The sequence below is a fragment of the Salmo salar genome, chromosome 11 (genome assembly GCF_965601325.2).
Source record: "Salmo salar chromosome 11, fSalSal1, whole genome shotgun sequence".
Lineage (NCBI taxonomy): Eukaryota > Metazoa > Chordata > Actinopteri > Salmoniformes > Salmonidae > Salmo > Salmo salar.
The window spans coordinates 3,030,001-3,049,818 of NC_138301.1; the positions used below are offsets into that span (position 1 = coordinate 3,030,001).

Below are 19,818 nucleotides of genomic sequence, written 5' to 3' on the forward strand. Positions count from 1 at the left end.
CCGTTGTCATCCAGAAGGTGAGGTCAGTACAGGTGCATCAAAGCTGGGACCGAGAGATTGAAAAACAGCTCCAGGCCATCAGACTGCTAAACAGCAATCACTAACTCAGAGAGGCTGCTGCATACATTGAGACCCAATCACTGGACACTTTAATAAATGGATCACTAGTTACTTTAACCTGTTTAGGATAGGGGGCAGTATTTTCACGGCCGGATGAAAAACGTACCCGATTTAAACTGGTTACTACTCTTGCTCACAAACGAGAATATGCATATTATTAGTAGATTTGGATAGAAAACACTCTGAAGTTTCTAAAACTGTTTGAATGGTGTCTGTGAGTATAACAGAACTCATATGGCAGGCAAAAACCTGAGAAAATTCCAAGCAGGAAGTGGAATGTCTGAGAATTGTAGTTCTTCTTTTGATTCTCTATCGAAACTACAGTATCTGTGGGGTTACGTTGCACTTTCTAAAGCTAAGGTAAATAATGCCACTTTATATATATATATATATATACTGTATTTTATACAATCTACTGCACCTTGCTTATGCTGCTCGGTCATCGCTCATCCATATACTTATATGTACATTTTCTTATTCACCACTTTAGATTTGTGTGTATTAGGTAGTTGTTGGGGAATTGTTATATTACTTAGATATTACTGCATAGTCGGAACTAGAAGCACAAGCATTTCGCTACACTCGCATTAACATCTGCTAACCATGTATATGTGACCAATACAATTTGATTTGACAATGAAGGGGTTGAATACTTATTGACTTAATACATTTCAGCTTTACATTTTTTTATTAATTTGTAAAAATTCATTAAAACATAATTCCGCTTTGGCATTATGAGGTATTGTGTGTAGGCCAGTGACCCAAAAAACTGAATTCAATCAATTTTAAATTCAGGCTGTAATACAACTAAGTGTGGAAAAAGTCAGGGGATGTGAATACTTTGAATGCACTCTACATTCCATAACATTACAAATTGAGATATTGAATAACGCAAACAAAACAGACTTGATCTGAGCACTGGCAAGTGGTGGGATGCTTGTACGAAGGCTTTGTAATAGTCTCTCTTTCTTCCACTTTCTCTCTTGTATCAGACAGACTTCCCGTACTGTAGGTTGCCAGCAATGGAGCTGAGGAAAAACACCTCCTTTACCTCCCTCCCTTGTACTTTCTTTCTTTTCTGCTCTGTCAGACACTTGTTTTCTCACCAATCAATGATAATGACTGAGAAGGGCTCCGTCCGACAGTGGGAATTTACCCAAGTCGGCGTTGTTTTTGTTTTTTACTGTTTGGGCTCTCTGGTTTTATTTGCCTATTTTGCTATATCTGTCTCCTTCGATCCTCGACTGCAGCGTATATTAAGTGGACATTTAATAAGTTAATGGGGCAAACTGTGATTGCGACATCCTTTGTTGCACTTAATTTATTGCCAAATATAATATATAGCCATTGATACTTGAAGGATATAACTTAAATGCCTAATGAGCTTAGTTCAACTGTCTCAAAGTTCCAACCAACGGGACATTAAAAACTGTAATATCTTATGTTTCAACGAGTACTGGCTGAACGACGACACTTCCGCCTGGTATGGCTAATGCTTGGCTTCCGACTATAAGTTGCTACAGACGGTAATGCGTACAGCCCAGTACATCACTGGGGCTAAGCTTCCTGTCATCCAGGACCTATTTACTAGGCAGTCTCAGAGGAAGGCCCAACAAATTTTCAAAGACTCCAGTCACCTAAGTCATAGACTGTTCTCTCTGCTACCGCACTGCAAGCGGTGCCGGAGTGTCAAGTCTAGACCTAAAGGCTCCTTAACAGCTTCTACCCCCAAGCCATAAGACTGCTATGTTATGTGTGGCAGAGCAGGTGAACCCAAGTGCAGACTCAGACAAGGAGACCGGGACATGGTAAATAATATATTTATTGAAAAGTGGGGGGGTGCAGGCCAGGGGAAGCTTGGATGGGTAGCTGGGAACCAGGAACTGAGGCAAGGGGAGTAGGGGCAGGGTAAGCAGGTCCGGAGCGGAATCCAAGGAAGCAGTAGAGCGGGGGTCCAGGGCAGGGAAGCAGGACTGACGAGACAAGGGACTGGAGACAGGAACCAGTCAGAGCGGACGGAACTGTAGCGGAGAGAAGCGCAGCGTCAGGCTAAGGAGGAACAGGCACAACAGGATAACAAGATCTATGCTGGAACAAGTGGCTTGAAACGCAGACTGACTGTGCAGAGGCTACGGACTGGCAGCATGGAAGTGGCAGGGCTGAGTATTTGTAGAGGTCTTGATTATGGAACAGATTACAGCTGGTGGCTATCTGTTCTGCCTCCAGCACACCTGTCTCAACTCACACAATCACATACACCCACACAGAGAGAGAGAGGGAGAGAGCACTGGGGGTGTGGTGGCAGGTTAGGGAGACATAGGATGAAAAGTAGAGGGCGTGGCAGGAGCAGATGTAACATGCTGAACAACTAAACTAATCAAATGGCCACCCGGACTATTTACATTGAACGTCCCCCTTTTGTTTTTACACTGCTGCTACTCGCTGTTTATTATCTATGCATAGTCACTTCACAAATTACCTCGATTAACCTGTACGCCCGCACATTGACTCGGTATTGGTACCCCCTGTATATAGCCTCCACATTGACTCGGTACCCCCTGTATATAGCCTCGTTATTGTTATGTACATTTCTTGTGTTACTTTTTGATTTATTAGATTTTTTATTTTATTTTATTTAGTCAATATTTTATTAACTCTATTTCTTGAACTGCATTGTTGGTTAAGGACTTGTAAGTAAGGTCTACACCTGTTGTAGTCGGCGGATGTGAAAAATACAATTTGATTTGATTTGAAATACTACCCCATCAGAACCCAACATATAAGCTTGTTTTACTGTAAACAATGTAATCATAACCAAACACTGTATAGCTTCAAAATATGGGTAAAACTACAAGTTTTATCTTATGGGTGGTCTGTCCTTGCATTCATAGCTCTGTCTATGAATTTGAGAGTGGTTGCATTTCTATAGCCCTATCCCTCAGCTGTTTACCAAAAAAGCGTTGTTGTTGTTTTTTTTATCCTGAATTGCCCCTTTAAGGGTTTGTTCCCTCAATGCTAGATGTAAGAAAAAATGCAATTATATCCACTTTGAGGCTAGCCTCACATATTGCAGTATCAGCCGGTATTGAGTGGAGCGGAGGTGGCACCGCAAGTTGTTAGGAAGCAAAGTGTATGTCTTTGTCCGAAGAGACTACATATATCTCGGATTCGATCTAATGGAAACAGTTAGTATAAATAAACCTTCACAGATAGTAGAGGAGTTCATCTGAGAGACAAAGAGTTTGAGCAGGAGAGAGAAGTCAATGAGTTGCAGTAGGGTCTGGCACACAAATTTCACTTTTTCCTCATAAATGAGTCACGCAAGAAAGACTTTGCTCAAGCATTGTTTTGTTTTTCAACATTAGACCAAGTCTGACACTTTCATTCATGTGTTTCGGAACACATACAAAGAGGGTTTTTCGTCAGGATTTTCTACAGTACCTGTCTTTCCCTCTCCTCCTCTCCATTGCAACTCTTCCCCAGGTCGTTGCTGTAGAAGAAAATGCTGGTGCAAGTCGGGAGAAGGTTGGAGAATGTGTATATCTGGTAAAATAAGGGTTAATAAATCCTTCCAGCCTCATTTCAGTCTGACACGTTGTGTCGTTAGTATTTTCATAAATACAATATAGCAATATTCTTTGTTGATTAGCATGGATAACCCAATCAATGACTCAACAATTTAGGGATCTCGTACTGACAGCTTACCCACTGAGACTGGCAGTGCCATGCAGGAAGATTAGATAAACGTTGGCAGCCATCTTTATTCATGACACCAATTATGAATTATGTAGTATCAGACTAATAACATAGGGCTAATTATGTTATGTAAAATTGGAAGCTGTTTCATGGCATGGAAATAATGATTCAAGACAGAAAATTATTTAATAGAGTTGGTCAACAGTTGTACTGTATAATAAAGAGAGAGAGAGATGGCTTTTACAGTGCATTCGGAAAGTATTCAGACCACTTTACTTTGTCCATATTTTGTTATGTTAGTCTTATTCTAAAATTGATTAAATTGTTTTTTCCCCTCATCAATCTACACACAATACCCCATAATGACAAAGCAAAAACAGGTTTTTCGAAATGTGTGCATATGTTTAAAATAAAAAAAACAGCCTAGAGTGTTCTTAGGTATGATGCTAGAAGCTTCCCTGTATTTGGGGAGTTTCTCCCATTCTTCTCTGCAGATCCTCTCAAGCTATGTCAGGTTGGATGGGGAGCGTCGCTGCACAGCTATTTTCAGGTCTCTCCAGAGATGTTCGATCGGGTTCAAGTCCGGGCTCTGGCTGGGCCACTCAAGGACATTCAGAGACTTGTCCCAAAGCCTCAGATCAAAGGGTCAGAATAAGGAATTTCGTATTTTTATGTATTTGCAAAAAATTCTAAACCTGTTTTTCGCTTTGTCATTATGTGGTATTGAGTGTAGGTTGATGAGTAAATATGTTGATTTAATCCATTTTGAAATAAGGCTGTAATGTAACAAAATGTGGAAAAAGGGAAGGGGTCTGAATACTTTCCAAATGCAGTGTACATATTCATTCCTCGCAATACAATGAACAGATTTAATTTCCAATCCGTCTTCTTGATAAATACAAGTCAGACTGGGTTAAAATACTATTTCAAATACTTTATCTGTGCTTGATTGAGATTGCCTGGCTTGATGGAGCAATGGAATAGTAACAGAAATGTAAACCCAGCCCATTGTGGCAGGCTAGAGCAAAGAATTTTAACAATTTCAAATAGTATTTGAACTCATGTCTGCTTAGAGTATAACATTTAAAGAATATGAGAGTAAAATGGTTTTGTTGAAAAGTGAAGCATACTGTACTGCCAACCCAAACTCGAGATGAAAATGACTGTAAGCCTACTGGTCATTACTGCAGGCAAGAGATTATGACCTAGCTGGCATGTACTGTCGTCAACTACTGCTCATCTCTGTCATGGCTATGGTTGCCTACTTATGCACAGAAATTAATAACAATTGGCATCACACTAGGCTGATCATTTCACTTTCGGCACATCTTTTGATGTTGTGTTAAATCGCAACCTGCTTGTCACTACACATTCAATAAACAGTCTACAATAGCCGTGATGTTAGCGAGGATTCACCAAAAAGACTATTGCTAAAAATATAGGTTACTCCCCAAAGCAACTTGCAAGCAGAAACAAATGTCTTTAAAATGACCGCAATCAAAAATAAAAACATTATGAAGGATGATGCGAAGAGAAAAGTTGTCTAAACATCTTGGCTGGTTGAGATGACGATTACCCAGAGGCCATCTGTGTTCCTTCCTTCCTGCAGCCAAATGGTGTGCCTCTGGGTTTATTGGAAAACAGGGCAACCCACATTTCTCCCATGCTGCACTGCGCTGTCCTGGGTAGCGTATGTTCTCTCCCTCCTCTTTCTGACTCTCTCTTACTTTCCCTCTCTTTCTCTCTTCCTTTCACTCTCTCTCTTGCTTGCTCTCTATTGCCTCTCTCTTTCTCACTTGCTTTCTCTTCTGCATGTTTACCCCCTCTCTCTCGCTTGCTTCCCTTTCTCTCTTACTAGCTTATTCTCTCTTGTGCATGCCCCCCCCCCCTCCTCTGTCTCTTTCGTTCTTTCCCACACACACAGCACTTCAAAGCGGGGCTCTCTACAGGCTGTTTCCCCCCCTGGCGTATTCTGTGCAGGGCCACAGATCAATGCACTACATTAAAGGTTACAAGTGGAGGCAAAACACCACGTTCACGCCGCCCACTGTACTTCCTGTCAAAGGAAGTGGTACGGCCAGGAACAGGTTGGCACGGCGATGTGAGAGAAGCACTATGGGAATTATAGGGACGGATCCCTCAGGGGGAGGCAGGACGAGAGTAGGAGAGAATGGGGATTGTTTGAAGTGAGTGGATGGCGGCGATTTTGTAATTAGCTCATTGTTAATGGGTGTTGTAAAAAGAAAGTGGGCCACATTGAAATACTTTTAAAATGCATCTTTCCTTCCTTCCTTCCTCGCTTCCTTTCTTCCTTACTCCCTTGAGGTTTAACATATTCTATTGCTACAAATGTATCAGCTCCAGCAGGAAAATACAAAATGAGGAGAGCATAGTAATTAAAACACTTACACACATTCACACAGCTTGCAAAATCTCACACACACCCCGAACTTTACAAAGACTAACCACACACATCAATAACGACTAACACACACACACACACACACACACACACACACACACACACACACACACACACACACACACACACACACACACACACACACACACACACACACACACACACACACACACACACACACACACACATCCAGCTTTTTAACCATTTCATTCATGAGGGTTTGGCAGCTTTCTTTCTATCTCTCTTCCCTCTCACCCCCTTTCTCTCTCTCTCTTTTATCTCATGTCTCCCTCAATCTTCTCCTTTATACCTCACTCTCTCTCTCGTGACCATAGTGCATGTGTATTTGAGTGTGTTCGTGCATGTGTGTGTACAAGTACGTGTGTGTCTCAGTGTGTGTGTGTGTGTGTGTGTACGCATGTGTGTGTTTATGTGTGTCTGTGTATTCAGAGCCCCAGGTGAGGCTCTTCTGCCCTATAATAAATCAGGCTTGCACTTTCGGCAAACGCTGGCCTCTGCCTTTTAGACAAGGAGATTTACAAGAAAGAGCCATGGAAGTGAATACATAAATAAAAATAATAACTAATAGCAAGAGCTGGCCTGCTGCAGACACATGCACACATGCACACAAGGATACAGAATACATTTAGGAGGTGTGTGTTTGTGTGTGCGCACCTTCGGTGTGTGTCTGCATATATAACAGTGTGAGTCTAATAATATTGAGTATAATCGAACATCGTGACCAGGCTCTTACGCCTGACACCGCCCGTCCGCCACGGCCCTTTGGCCAATTAGCCTAGCCACCCCTCATACCTTGTTTGCCCTAGCAAGCAAATCAAATCAACCTTCCTCACAAATGAGAAGACTGGGCACATCTATCAGAGTCTCACTCCTCCACTCCCTCCATCCCTGTCAAAGCCTCCTCTCCAGGCTTTCTTTATTTATTCAAAGGAGTCCCTCGTTCAAAGGAGTGTATTCAAGGATTAAATTAGAGAATAGCAGAGAGAGATGTGGCGTTCGCCTGTTTGGCTCCTTCCCTTTGTGTGTAATTGGAGAAGCTCTCTCTTTCTCTCTGATTCGGTAATAGAGAGTTTCGATTACCTACTCAGCTCTCTGACCACTCTCTCTCCCTCTCCTTCTCCCATCTTCCTCCTCTCTCGCTTTCTTTCTCACTCTCTCATTTTCTCTCTCGCTCTCTTTCAGTAATAGAGAGAGAGAGAGAGAATGAGAAAGAAAGTGAGAGAGGAGGAAGTTGTGAGAGGGAGAGAGAGTGGTCAGAGACCTGAGTGGGTAATCAATGAGTCCCTGGTCAACCACGGGTCAAGAGGCTATACACTAACATGAATGAGCGCACACACACACAACTTTCCGCTCTCACACGAGAAACTTGACTTTCATCATGTAACATGGTTTAGAAGGACAGCAAATGTGCTATCATGATATGAAAACGGCACGTGGAAACTGCCTGGTAGAAAATAATAACAGAATTTGTTGCACTTGAACATAAACAGCAAGCACTTTCTTAATTGAAACGAGAAAACAAAAAATGGATACTGTATATCCATGGCAAATGATTGCGGAAGATTGCAAATGCATTAGCCTCCAGTCTGAGTTGAATGCCATTATGGATGAAAGTGTGCTCCTTGTTGTGGTGGCGGTTGTTTTTTCCTTTTTTTCACCAAATGGAATACACTCCATCTTTGATTAGCTCGGTGGGATGGGGTTTGGGGACGCAGCTTTCCACAGTAATTAAGCTGTCAATCCAAAGCAAGGCCTTCTGGGTAAAAACGGCGAGCCGAATGTAAACTTTTCCGAACAGGTGGCCAGGAGATATGAGCAACTGCTCGTTGCTTCCGCCACAATATCTGGCCTAGTTTTTTATTTTAGGACGTTTGTTCTTTCCCCTCCCTTTTTTTCAAATGGCCTCATAACATGGCTTTAGAGAAACTCTGTCACTCTTTTACAATTCTTCATTACTAATTACAGTACTACAGACTGGAATTAAACAGACTATACTAAACAAGTTAAGTGTCTTACCACACACATAGCTATGTGTATTCGGATACCGGGTACCGCAATTTCACACTCTCACAACAAATAGCCTGAAGTCACAGGGCTCTCGTCGCAGGCTCTATTTCCCTACATGGGAGCGTTGCAAACTAGAGATTGTGATTTTTTACCTGGTTTTGATGTACTGTACATTGTACAAAATGGCAGCTTTTCAGCAGTTTTTTTTATTTCTGTATAATAAAAAATTTACCAAGAAGTTGGCTATTTTTCAATGAGGGCCAATGGTGGCGTAATCTAGGGGAATTCCTTCTTATGATGTGAATATCGACTGGGAGTATAGCATAAAGGAGGAAAGTGAGGAAAGTGTTTTGGGAAGTGTTGAAATGTAAAACATATTCGGTATTCTGAGTGTGATAAATCACTTGTAGGTCTGCATATTCTTGAAGCAATTTGTAACAACACTTTGGTGCTATTCACAATGCGAGTCACAAAACACAAGTCACACAACTGAAGCATTCAAGTACGTCTCCTGAGTAGCAAGTGGACGTTTATTTTCTATGGAAATACAAGTTTTTTTCTTTTTCCCTGTTCAGGTGATGTTTGAGGCTATTCGGGGATCGGGCTATGAAGGGGACATTGCCATCGATGATGTCTCAGTCACCAAAGGGAAATGCAAGCAGGAGAACTCTGTCTCCAACACAGGTACTGTCTGTATGTCACAATGTTACTGTAGGGTGATGTTTATCCAAGACACTGGTCTTGGGTCAGTTTGCATTTAATTTACATTTGAGTAATTTTGCAGACGCTCTTATCCAGAGCAACTTACAGAAGAGTGAATACATTTTTATACTTTCTCCCCACCCTTTTTTTTTCGTACTGGTCCCCCGTTGGAATTGAACCCACAACCCTGGCGTTGCAAGCAGCATACTATACTAACTGACCACATGGGATATTTCCCCCACTAATGGTTAGGATTGGAGGAGGGGAAACTGATCCTAGATTTGTACCTAGAGGAAAGACACTGGAGCATTACTGTTCTGCAGGTACACTATATATACAAAGTATGTGGACACCCCTTCAAATAAGTGGATTTGACTATTTCAGTCACACACGTTGCTGACAGGTGTATAAAATCGAGCACACAGCCATGCAATTTCCATAGACAAACATTGGCAATATAATGGCCTTACTGAAGAGCTCAGTGACTTTCAAAGTGGGACCGTCATAGGATGCCACCTTTTCAACAAGTCCAGTCATCAAATTTCTGCTCTGCTATAGCTGCCCCGGTCAACTGTAAGTGTTGTTATTGTGAAGTGGAAACGTCTAGGAGCAACAACAGCTCAGCCACGAAGTGGTAGGCCACACAGAACGGGACCACCGAGTGCATAAAAATTGTCTGTCCAATAAGTTTTTGTCGGGAGCTTCGTGAAATGGGTTTCAGTGTCCGAGCAGCCTAAGATCACCATGTGCAATGCCAAGCGTAGGCTGGAGTGGTGTAAAGCTTGCCGCCATTGGACTCTGGAACAGTGGCAACGCGTTCTCTGGAGTCATGAATCACACTTCACCATCTTGCAGTCCGACTGACAAATCTGTGTTTGGTGGATGCCTGGAGAACTCTACCTGCCCCAATGCATAGTGCCAACTGTAAAGTTTGGTGGAGGAGGAATAATGAATGGTCTGGGGCTCCTTTTCATGGTCCGGGCTAGGTCCCTTAGTTCCAGTGAAGGGACATTTTTACACTACGGCATACAATGACATTCTAGACAATTCTTTGCTTCCAACTTTGTGCCAAACGTTTTTGGAAGTCCCTTTCCTGTTTCAGCATGACAATACCCCCGTGCACAAAGCGAGGTCCACACAGAAATGGTTTGTCGAGATCTTTGTGGATGAACTTGACTGGCCTGTACAAAGCCCTGACCTCAATCCCGTCGAACCCATTTGAGATGAATTGGAATGCGAGCCTGCCTAATTGCCCACATCAGTGCCCGACCTCATTAATGCTCTTGTGGCTGAATGGAATCAAGTCCCCACAGCAATGTTCCAAAATCTAGTGGAAAGCCTTCCCAGAAGAGTGGAAGCTGTTATAGCAGCAAAGGGGGGACCAACTCCATATTATTGCCCATGACTTTGGAATGAGATGTGTCCACATACTTTTGGTCAAGTAGTGTATGTGACCATCATCAGAGATCTACAAGTGGGTAGTAAGGTCAAGAGAGTGGGTTCTATGCCATTCAATCAGAATCTGTTAATCAATCTTTCCAATTCACTGTAGGCAGACGCAGTCTCACTACAATACAAACCAGACAAGGTATAGGAAGAAACTGTTCAGTGTCACCCAGACATTGAAGAGAGCTTGCCTGTTTGCCAAAGCTATAGCTTTCAACCCTCTACACTGCTGTATGGTTACTTTAAATATTTAATATGCAATACATGAAACGCTTGCTGCAATAGGTGGATCATTTTCATACTTTTAAAAAGATTTGGGGAAACCAGAGACAGCAGAGAGAGAGATAGAAGGGGCAAAAATGCTGTGAATGAAGCAGAGAAGAATAGTTGAACTAGAGAGCGGAAACCCTAATTATGAAAACGGGTGGCAGAATGATAGTAATGAGGAGAGAGAAAGAGAGATTTAGGAAGAGAGAGCAAGAGATTAAGAAACAGGAAGTAAGGAGAAAGAGTGGCAGAAAACAGGTGACACATTGATAGTTATGAGAGAGATAATTGAGAGAGAGAGAAAGATAAACAGTGACAAGGATAGAGAACAGCACAGAGAACATAGAGGAGAGATAGAAAGACAGAGAGGAGAGAAGAGAAAGAGAGCAGTGAGAGCTGTTGCCAGTGCAGGGGCTGTGGAGGCAGCTGGACTCCCTTCCTCTCCCTGCCACGTGGGCTATAGCCTGTGGAGGGCTTGAACCCCACCTTCCCGAGCCTCCCTTCCTCTTCTCCCCTCACCATTCCTCTCCTCCCCCGTTGTCACTCCCCATTGCCCAACATAGCGGAGGGCACCAGGACGCATTGGTGTTATGAGGTGGAAGGGTTAGCACCGTATTTTCATTGTAAACTGTGGGCAATGGGCACAGATACAGCCATGCAGGGCTGGGTGCCAGGATCTATGAGAGGACCACTTCCCGGGCATCTGTCCAGGTCGAGGCCTCCTGTCCTGGAATCCTGACCCACAGACCACCGTGATAAAGTAACCAGACTCCACATTTCTCTGTCCCGGCAAATTATACACTGACAGCAGGCTGGAGGCTGCAGTCTGCACCCTAAATACACAGTGACACTGAGCAGAGACTGTAATTAAATTCTTCCTTGTGGCTTTTTCACAGCATCAGCTAATTTTCCCGGCAAACGGAATGTGCTTTGACACCTTACACGGACCATGGTTAGATGGGGTGGTTTAAAATGCCATCATGTTACTGTATGAATTGTAAATGAAACACTGGCACTTTTCAAGTGTGCCTTGTCACCTAGCATGGTCTGTAGTGTTATAGTGTACACTCAATGCACTGTGACCAAGACCAAAAAATAAGAAATAGTAAATCCGCACAATGGTATGATCCTCCTGAAGTGTTTAATAAGACAAGGACATTTCGACACCAAACTGGGATTTCATCAAGACAAAATACTGACCACTCACAAAAATTCACTACCACATCGCAAGGCCGAAAGCTCTTGACCTTCATTCACTCATACTGACACTGCTATAGGATTCCTCCAAGTTACCCACACCAGTCTCCATGCAGTGGCTCCATAGATCACTGACCATAGCACTGCCCATAATTGAAAGAGCTCTTCATCGCCAATGTATGGACTGCCACAATTGAACAATTCCACACGATGTCTTCTGTTGACAATTACTTACCTCTAAGTGAGAAAGCTTCACTGTCAATGTATAATTGTGGCCGTTGACCACCACTGACAACAGTGATTGAATCAAGCCGTCACTAATCTGATTTGTAGGTCCCCCCGACTTCAAGTGCATTCTGGGAAATATTGCAGCAGCTAGTCAGTTTGTAGAGCCACACTCCTCAATATTTCTTTCCACCCACTGATAGAAAACCATAAACGTTGTGTTTGTAAATGAATGGGGGATCTTAGGAAGTGGTAAATGATTCAAGATAAAGCTACTGTACTATCGTAATGTACTTGCTGTATCGAGGGATCAAGGTAAACAGACTACAATTGGGGGGTGTTCCCAAGAAAAGTATCTGGTACAGTGTTGGTATTTGTGTATTTTTACCACTCATGAGGGTGCCTACATCATTTTCAACAGTTATGGGAGTGCCCTACTTTGTTGTGGGAGTGTACCCCTGTAATTCCAACCTAACTGAAGGCACCTGCACTCCCACACAGATCAAATTGGGAGGTACTATAACTTAGGCAAGTCAAGATGCCTCCAAAACATTACAAACCTCTTTTCTTTCTTACCAAAAGCAACAGGCCAAGACAATCAACTCCCCCTGAGACATCATCCCTTTCTGCTCACTTTCCCCCCGAAAATGGCCGCAAAAACAAAACAAGGCTAAACAAATCAGGAGACGTTGGTGGGTCGGTAAATAATTAATGAGAAAAACCCTCTGCCTCCCCCCAAAAACTCCTCATCTGAGAAAGTAACGAAAGAGCCGAGAGCTAGCGGGGATCCTAATGTAATACAGTGAATTATTGATGGAGGGTGTAAACAGGAAGCCAGGCTACGCTAGCCTGTGGGGCCGATGCAGCGCTGCACAAGACAGCTAGCCGAGACAGATGGGTAATTATTGGTTAGAGGAGATTGGGTAGAGGAAAGACCCAGCCCGCACACCTGGGTCACCTCTATGTATTAGCAGACACGACGATGAGGAATAATGTATGTGGGTAAAACAATATAGGCCTGTTTCCCAAACATAGATTAAGCGTAATCCTCAACTATGACACATGTTCAATTGAGATGCTCTATTTATATAGGGCCAGTTTTACCAAACACATAATTAGCCTAGTCCTGTACTAAAATACTTAATTTTTAGTCCAGGCTAAATCTGTGTCTGAGAAACTGGCCCATATTGTTTGCCCCACAAACGTTAGTATTAACCTGTAATAACCAACTGGTTTCTGCAGTTGTAATTCTACATGATTTAATTACAAGACTAGTGATGAGCCAGCCAGCGTGATAGTTGTGTTATAGCATGGAACATTTCAAAGCAGACATAACCGATTACTGTACATCAATGGTGCCTTTATGAAAGTCACTAATGGGTGGAATAAAGAGTCAGACATTTTGTTCATAAATGTGTGTGTGTGTGTGTGCAGGTCTAAATCTGTATCATAGTGTGCCAGAGAGCGTGCATCATGTGAGCGGCCCACCCCCCTAGGAGTTTTTGCTAGCGAATGTGCCCAGCTGTATTACCCAGCTGATGCAGCTCACGTCGGCCTTCTAAATGGTACCCTAATCCCTATAATAGTGCGCTACTTTCACCAGGATCTTGTATTTGCTCCTGTAAAAAGTAGTGCACTATGTAGGGAATAGGGTGCCATTTGGGATGCAGCCCACCTGTCCCTCACACACCCCATCTCTCCCCAACACACACCATCACACACACAACCACACACAAACATGTGCACAAACACACACCCTGTTTCCCCCCAACACACATCACACACACATATAAACACGCTCACATACACACAAATACACAGACACGCTCACACACACACATCTCACTGGGCTAGCTGTCTGAGGGGGTGTAGCACAGGGGACTGTGGAACCGTGTGGCTCTCCTAAAATTAATGATGATTGCCTCTGACATGTTGTGTTCAACTAACTCCACATTCATAAATCATAGGAATGACTGGAACCTGGCTCTGGGGCTTGTGTGTGTGTGTGTGTGTTTGAGAGACAGACAGACAGAGAGTGTGTGTGTTTGCTTGTGTATAACAGAATATGTGTGTAGGTGCCTGCCTGCCTGCCTGACTATGTAAGTGTGTGTGTGTGTCTGCGTGTGCACATTTCCATGCATGTGTACGTGTCTTAACTATGGGTGAGTTCGACAAGGGAATTGTTGCACTGCACGCCGTTCACTGCCCACCCTCCCTCCTTTCCTTCCTTCTCCCTCCTTTGTTCCACTCCCCTTCTTCTGATCCTGTAAGGGGTGGCTTTCGATACTGTCTGGATCCCACGTTGGCGATGACTCAAGACCCCACATTTTAGCTCCAGACCCCCTGGTTCTCTATCCCCTCAATCACCCTGTGTGGGATGCAACACTTCCAGATGCCTGGTGGTCCCACACTGTTGTTGAAATTGCGAAAAGTATGCATATGGTCATGTGCACAAGATACAGTATAGTGTACAGCACAGTACAATGACATGCTTACTTGCAAGCTCTCCTCACAAACTGTGCAGCAGCTACAAAAAGTATTCAATACAAATATAGTTAGGAAACACAATATGAGAACAATAGAGCACAGAAACCATGCAGGGAAAAAGAAAGACAAATATAGTATTTAATTGTTCCCTATAAGGGCATGCGCCGATTTACTGGAGTCGACTTTGCAGTCATGGGCAGACTTGGGTTCAAACGCATGGTTATTAAGTATTTGTATTTTAACTACTTATTTTCTGTGTATTTCAGTATTTTCAAATAATATGGCCAAATCAACTACTTCTATTTTAAGTATTTTTCAAATAATTTCCTATAAATACTATTTTAAATTATTTTAAAATACTTGTTTACAAATACATTACACATGCCCCTAGGACCAAACATACCTGTGTTCAAATGCATGGAGTATTTAAATATCTCTATTTGAAAATATTATATTTGTATTTAAGTATTTTCAAATACATTCCAATACTTTCCAAATACATTCCAATATATAACTATTTGTACTTTAATAAAATAAAAACATTCTAAATACTTACTTATAAATTTATTTGAAAGTAATTGAAATACAATAAATAGCATTTGAACCCAGGTCTGGTCTTGGGCCTACTCCCATATCTCTGGTAGTCCATTTAGTGTGGGTTGGATGTTCTTGGATGTGCAAGTTGAAGTTGAAGCCCAGACACTGGAACGTGGAGGACAGTTTCAAGCTGTTGCATTTATCAGGATTCAGCTGAACTGTGTTGGCCCCCTCCCTTACACACCATAAGAAAACAACAGAGCACATTCACAAAGCTTTCAGAGTTGGAGTGCTGATCTAGGCTCAGGTCCTCCGACTCCTTATTTCCACATGATATAAAAGGCTAAACTGATCCTAGAATAAGCACTCCTATTCAAAGACCTTTGATACATACAGCCACAGATATTTTATCCATCGCCAACCCCCAACCAAACTTTCCGTGCTTCACCCCCTTCAAAGATCCTTGAGAGAGAAATCAGGGCCGGCCCCTATGCCAGGCACTTAACTTGTTCTCTATGGGAGAGGACGGGAGAAATAAAAAGCTTGATTATGAATACATAGATTTTCTGCCAGCGAGAGAAGCCCCCTAATATAAATGTATATTGATTTCTTAAATACAATACCTGCCTTACTCTTTATTTATGAAACTCATTCCACGGCTTACATGCGTAATGCGCTGTTGACTTTGTGTAAGTGCAGTGTCTGTAGGTGGGTGGGGGGTGTTGTGTATGCAATTAGTGTGTGTGTGCGCATCTGTGTTTGCATGCACTTCGACAAAAGGAGAGGGAGGGTCACAGATGTCTCATGTACAGTTGCTTTGTGATACTGTTTCTTTGAATCCTCATGCTGTTTCATATGAGTACAAGAAAACACAGAGGCCGTGTCTGAATACCCATACTAGCGTATTGCATACATAAACTGCATACTATTTACTCATCGTCGCATACTATTTAGCACATACCCTTTAGTAAAAAGTATACAATATGCCACGGCTGCAACGCAGTAGCAGCTCCTGATTGGCTGACTAGATGGGGCGGGGCCGAGTGCGGGTGGATTTTTCCAAATTCAACACACATGCATGGCATTAAGCAGCTGATAATAGCTAATTTACAATTTGATTAATTTCTCTAAACTATGAATGGAACAGGAATGGAGTTATATGCCTACTCAGGGAGTAGGCAGATATCACATTCAAGCTATACCGTAGACCATATATATACCGTAGACCATATAGCCCATCTTTCCTTTTTAAAAAGGATTGAAGACAGAACAGATCATTTGGTTCCATTTCAACATATTTCTTAGTGAAACCAAAGTGCTGTAGCATATATAAATTAAATCAAATGTTCAAATCAAAAGGCTATTGCACAGACAAACGTGGACAGACGGCTGCATCACAAATTCAGAACCGCTGGACAGGAACATAAACTAAAGCACTGATCATTGGGAACGCGATCAGAATGAATGTTGAGGCTTGATACATAAATTCAAAAATGTAATATGTAGCTTAACATACAAAACAAAAACATTCCATGTGTTCAAATCAAAAGGCCTGATTAACATGACATCAGTAATGCAGCCACATACCGAGTCGCCGGTGCAGACACATTCAAGAATCAAAAGATGGTTTAGTATTTAGTTTAAAAGCTCAGATGAAGGCCAAGAGAACAAGAAACACTTTTCAGTGAGAAAACAGAAATCCACTTTAGAATTTTTTTTTTTAAGACTTCTGTTTTCAAAGATGCAGCCTACGATGCAATACCCGTGATCATTTTAATGAGAACAAAAACGACTTAGCCTATATTTTACATGACTGCAGAAGTTTAGTTTTGTTGTTAGGCCCTAGTTCTCTTCACATAGCCAATCACTTGCAGTCTACCACTTCCAATGCATTGTGGAAAAGTGTGCAACATATTCTTCTAGATGAAGAGCCAATAAGATTATAACATCCTGGCATTTAAACCATACACGATTTTCTAAATGTCGCATATTATTAAATATTCTATTTTTGCATACTGAGAATGCGTCATGTGTGATTGTGCTGTTTCCCACTATTCGTTGATTTCGGTAGCGCATCCAGTAGCGTATGACATCTGGGCATTTAAAGTATACTAGACTTTCGAAATGTTGCATACTATTAAACTAATTCTTTCGCATACTCAAACAGCCTACTATTTGGGACACAAGTATGGGTATTCGGAAACGGCCAGTGACATTACATACATTTAAATAAAAACACAGTACATCAACTGTCCTATGAGCTTCAAATTCCCTGTCGAACACACAATCTATTCTTTGATTTGGCTCGGTTTAGAGATCTTCATGTCGAACAAGAGGCGAGAGGCGAGCAGTTTGATGATGACATCAATGAGCAACTCGTCTCTCATATGCTATCTCAAAGCACTTATGACACATATCCAATCTCCATTGTGAACCCTGCCTCTGAAGTGATAAAATACATTACTCCCTTATGCCATTCTCAGGCTTTTAGTGCCATATCCCTCCACTCTTTCTCTCCTCATAAGATCTTGGGATTGAGTTACAGTATCTTACAAGGCTTTACTGTAAAGGTCTCCCATACATTTTTTTAAATATGGGTTACTAGACTAGATAAAAGTATTGTACATTTAACTGAATCTCAAGATGTTTCACATTTTCATCTCTTTTTATCAATGTGAATTGTGGGTTGTGGACAATAGCCTATTGAGCTCAGTCCATTCAGTTTGTTCTGTTTGTGTTTTCCACAGTTCTGATTGGGGGAGCCCCAGGTCTGCGCTCGCTCCCATTGGTCGCCTCACTGACCTTCGCCCTCTGCTCATATCTACTACTGCTCTACAGATGATGAGCACAATGCACAGCGTCCCCTGTCTGCTGAGACAGGCTACTGCCCAGACTTGCGCTCTCTTCTTCTCTCCCTGTGTCCCTCGCTACCTCTCCCCACTCCCCTCCCTTCTTCCTCTCACCTTCTCCATCCACCTTTTAGTTTTCATCTCCAGCCCTGTTTTCGATGATAATCCATGCTTCACTTCTCCCATTACACCTTGGCTATGCTTGTAACTGACTGTCGTTTGATTGACTCTCTCTCTCTATCATTCTCCTTTTCCACACTCACCCCTTTACTGTCGTATGTGGCTGTGTTTTCCAGCCATTCTCTCTTTCAACCAATCACACTATTTTTAACTGAGGCAAAGTCGCAAACTCAATGACCTGACCTTTGACACCCAATATCACTCAATCCAACCCCTCACAGCAGACACACTTCATTCTTCTATTCACTCTCACACACTTTTCCGTCACCCCCTTTACTCTTTCCAACCCCCCCGGTGACCACCCGTATCCCTGACACACCAAAGTGTCGGACACTCTACCAAAGATGATGAAGAACCTGAGGAAAAAAGAGAAAGGATGGGTGGGGGGAGGGGTTGAGAATAATAGGATGACAAGGGTAGGGGGGTGCCCCCCCTCCTTATTGAACCCTACCCCTCGCCTCCTTGGGTTGGGCGCCAGGGAGCTGCCGATCACAGCTGACTGAGTGACTGACAGACTGGGGGGAAGGAAGGGAAGGAAGGAAGGAAGGAAGGAAGGAAGGAAGGGAAGGAAGGAAGGAAGGAAGGAAGGGAAGGAAGGAAGGAAGGAAGGAAGGAAGGAAGGAAGGAGTTCCCACTTGCCTCTCCTCTACCGGTCATTGCCGTAGATGACTTGTGTTGGATCGTACGTGTACATTTCTCTATATATGATATATTACAAAAGTTTAAATAAATAAATAAAACATTCAGAAAAACACTCATGGACATGAGCAACGTTACAGGCTACGACAAAGCAAAACTACAGAAGCACAAATTTATACAATCTACTCCCTTTTATTTGGGGTTTTCCTCCGTGTGTTGTTGCTGTATGTTGTCTCAATCGAACTGCTTGTGTTCTTATGGTTTTTTGGGGGGCGGATGTGAAAAAAAGGGAGCGGTGACATTTATGTGGAAGAGACGGGTGTGGATGTGTTGGTTGGTACCTATGACACCCTTTGCCTATAGCCCACTTGAGCACTCGTGGCAGGGATGGGCCAGTCACCTCCATTATGCCCACCTCCCCACTCTCCACCCCAAAAAACAACTTGACAGAGACTATGACTAGCCTCCCCTACTCACTCACCCTAGCCAGCCACATCCCCTATCTTCAAAGTCCAGCCAGTAACAGCATCTCTCGGACTTCCTGCGGTCTACAGACAATGGACCTCCTGCTTCCTGTACAAGGAGAAAGTGGAGGTGGAGCATGATTGAAATCAACTACGCCAACCACGTCAATACGCATCATTTAAATGAGGCATGGATGTAGTATATTGGGGGCAGGGCGTCAAAATCCAAGAGAAGGACCAACAGGGTAAGGGGGGGTGCAGATCCGATAGATGAATTCTATTTCACAGGTTTCCGATGATGAATGTCATGTATAGGATTCTAGAGAAATAACTGAATCAACTAAAAATCGACAACATTTGGAAGGCAGCAGGTCCAATTTCCTACTACAACTGTATCAGCCGATCGAGGTTGAATGTCTTCGATGTAACCATAGTTTATTTAAGATGATTACTTATGTAACATTGTTACAGTATGATTGTGTTTCTGTGTGGAGCAATACTCATTCACTATCAGCTCACATAGTTAGCCTGAGCACATTGTGATTGATCAAAGCCTACA

At 42.7% G+C, this 19,818-nt stretch overlaps 1 protein-coding gene across 2 annotated transcripts in view; it reads left to right on the plus strand.

The window, feature by feature from the left end:
- LOC106561882 (MAM domain-containing glycosylphosphatidylinositol anchor protein 1) overlaps positions 1–18,667 on the plus strand; it is a 470,281-nt gene extending 451,614 nt beyond the window's left edge. For both annotated transcript variants that reach the window (XM_014126164.3, XM_014126165.3), the window contains exons 18-19: positions 8,842–8,950; positions 17,875–18,667. In XM_014126164.3, the coding sequence (XP_013981639.1) occupies positions 8,842–8,950; positions 17,875–17,969 (204 nt within the window). In that variant the 3' untranslated portion in view covers positions 17,970–18,667. The remainder of the gene's footprint in view (positions 1–8,841; positions 8,951–17,874) is intronic.
- Positions 18,668–19,818: the final 1,151 nt, after the last annotated feature.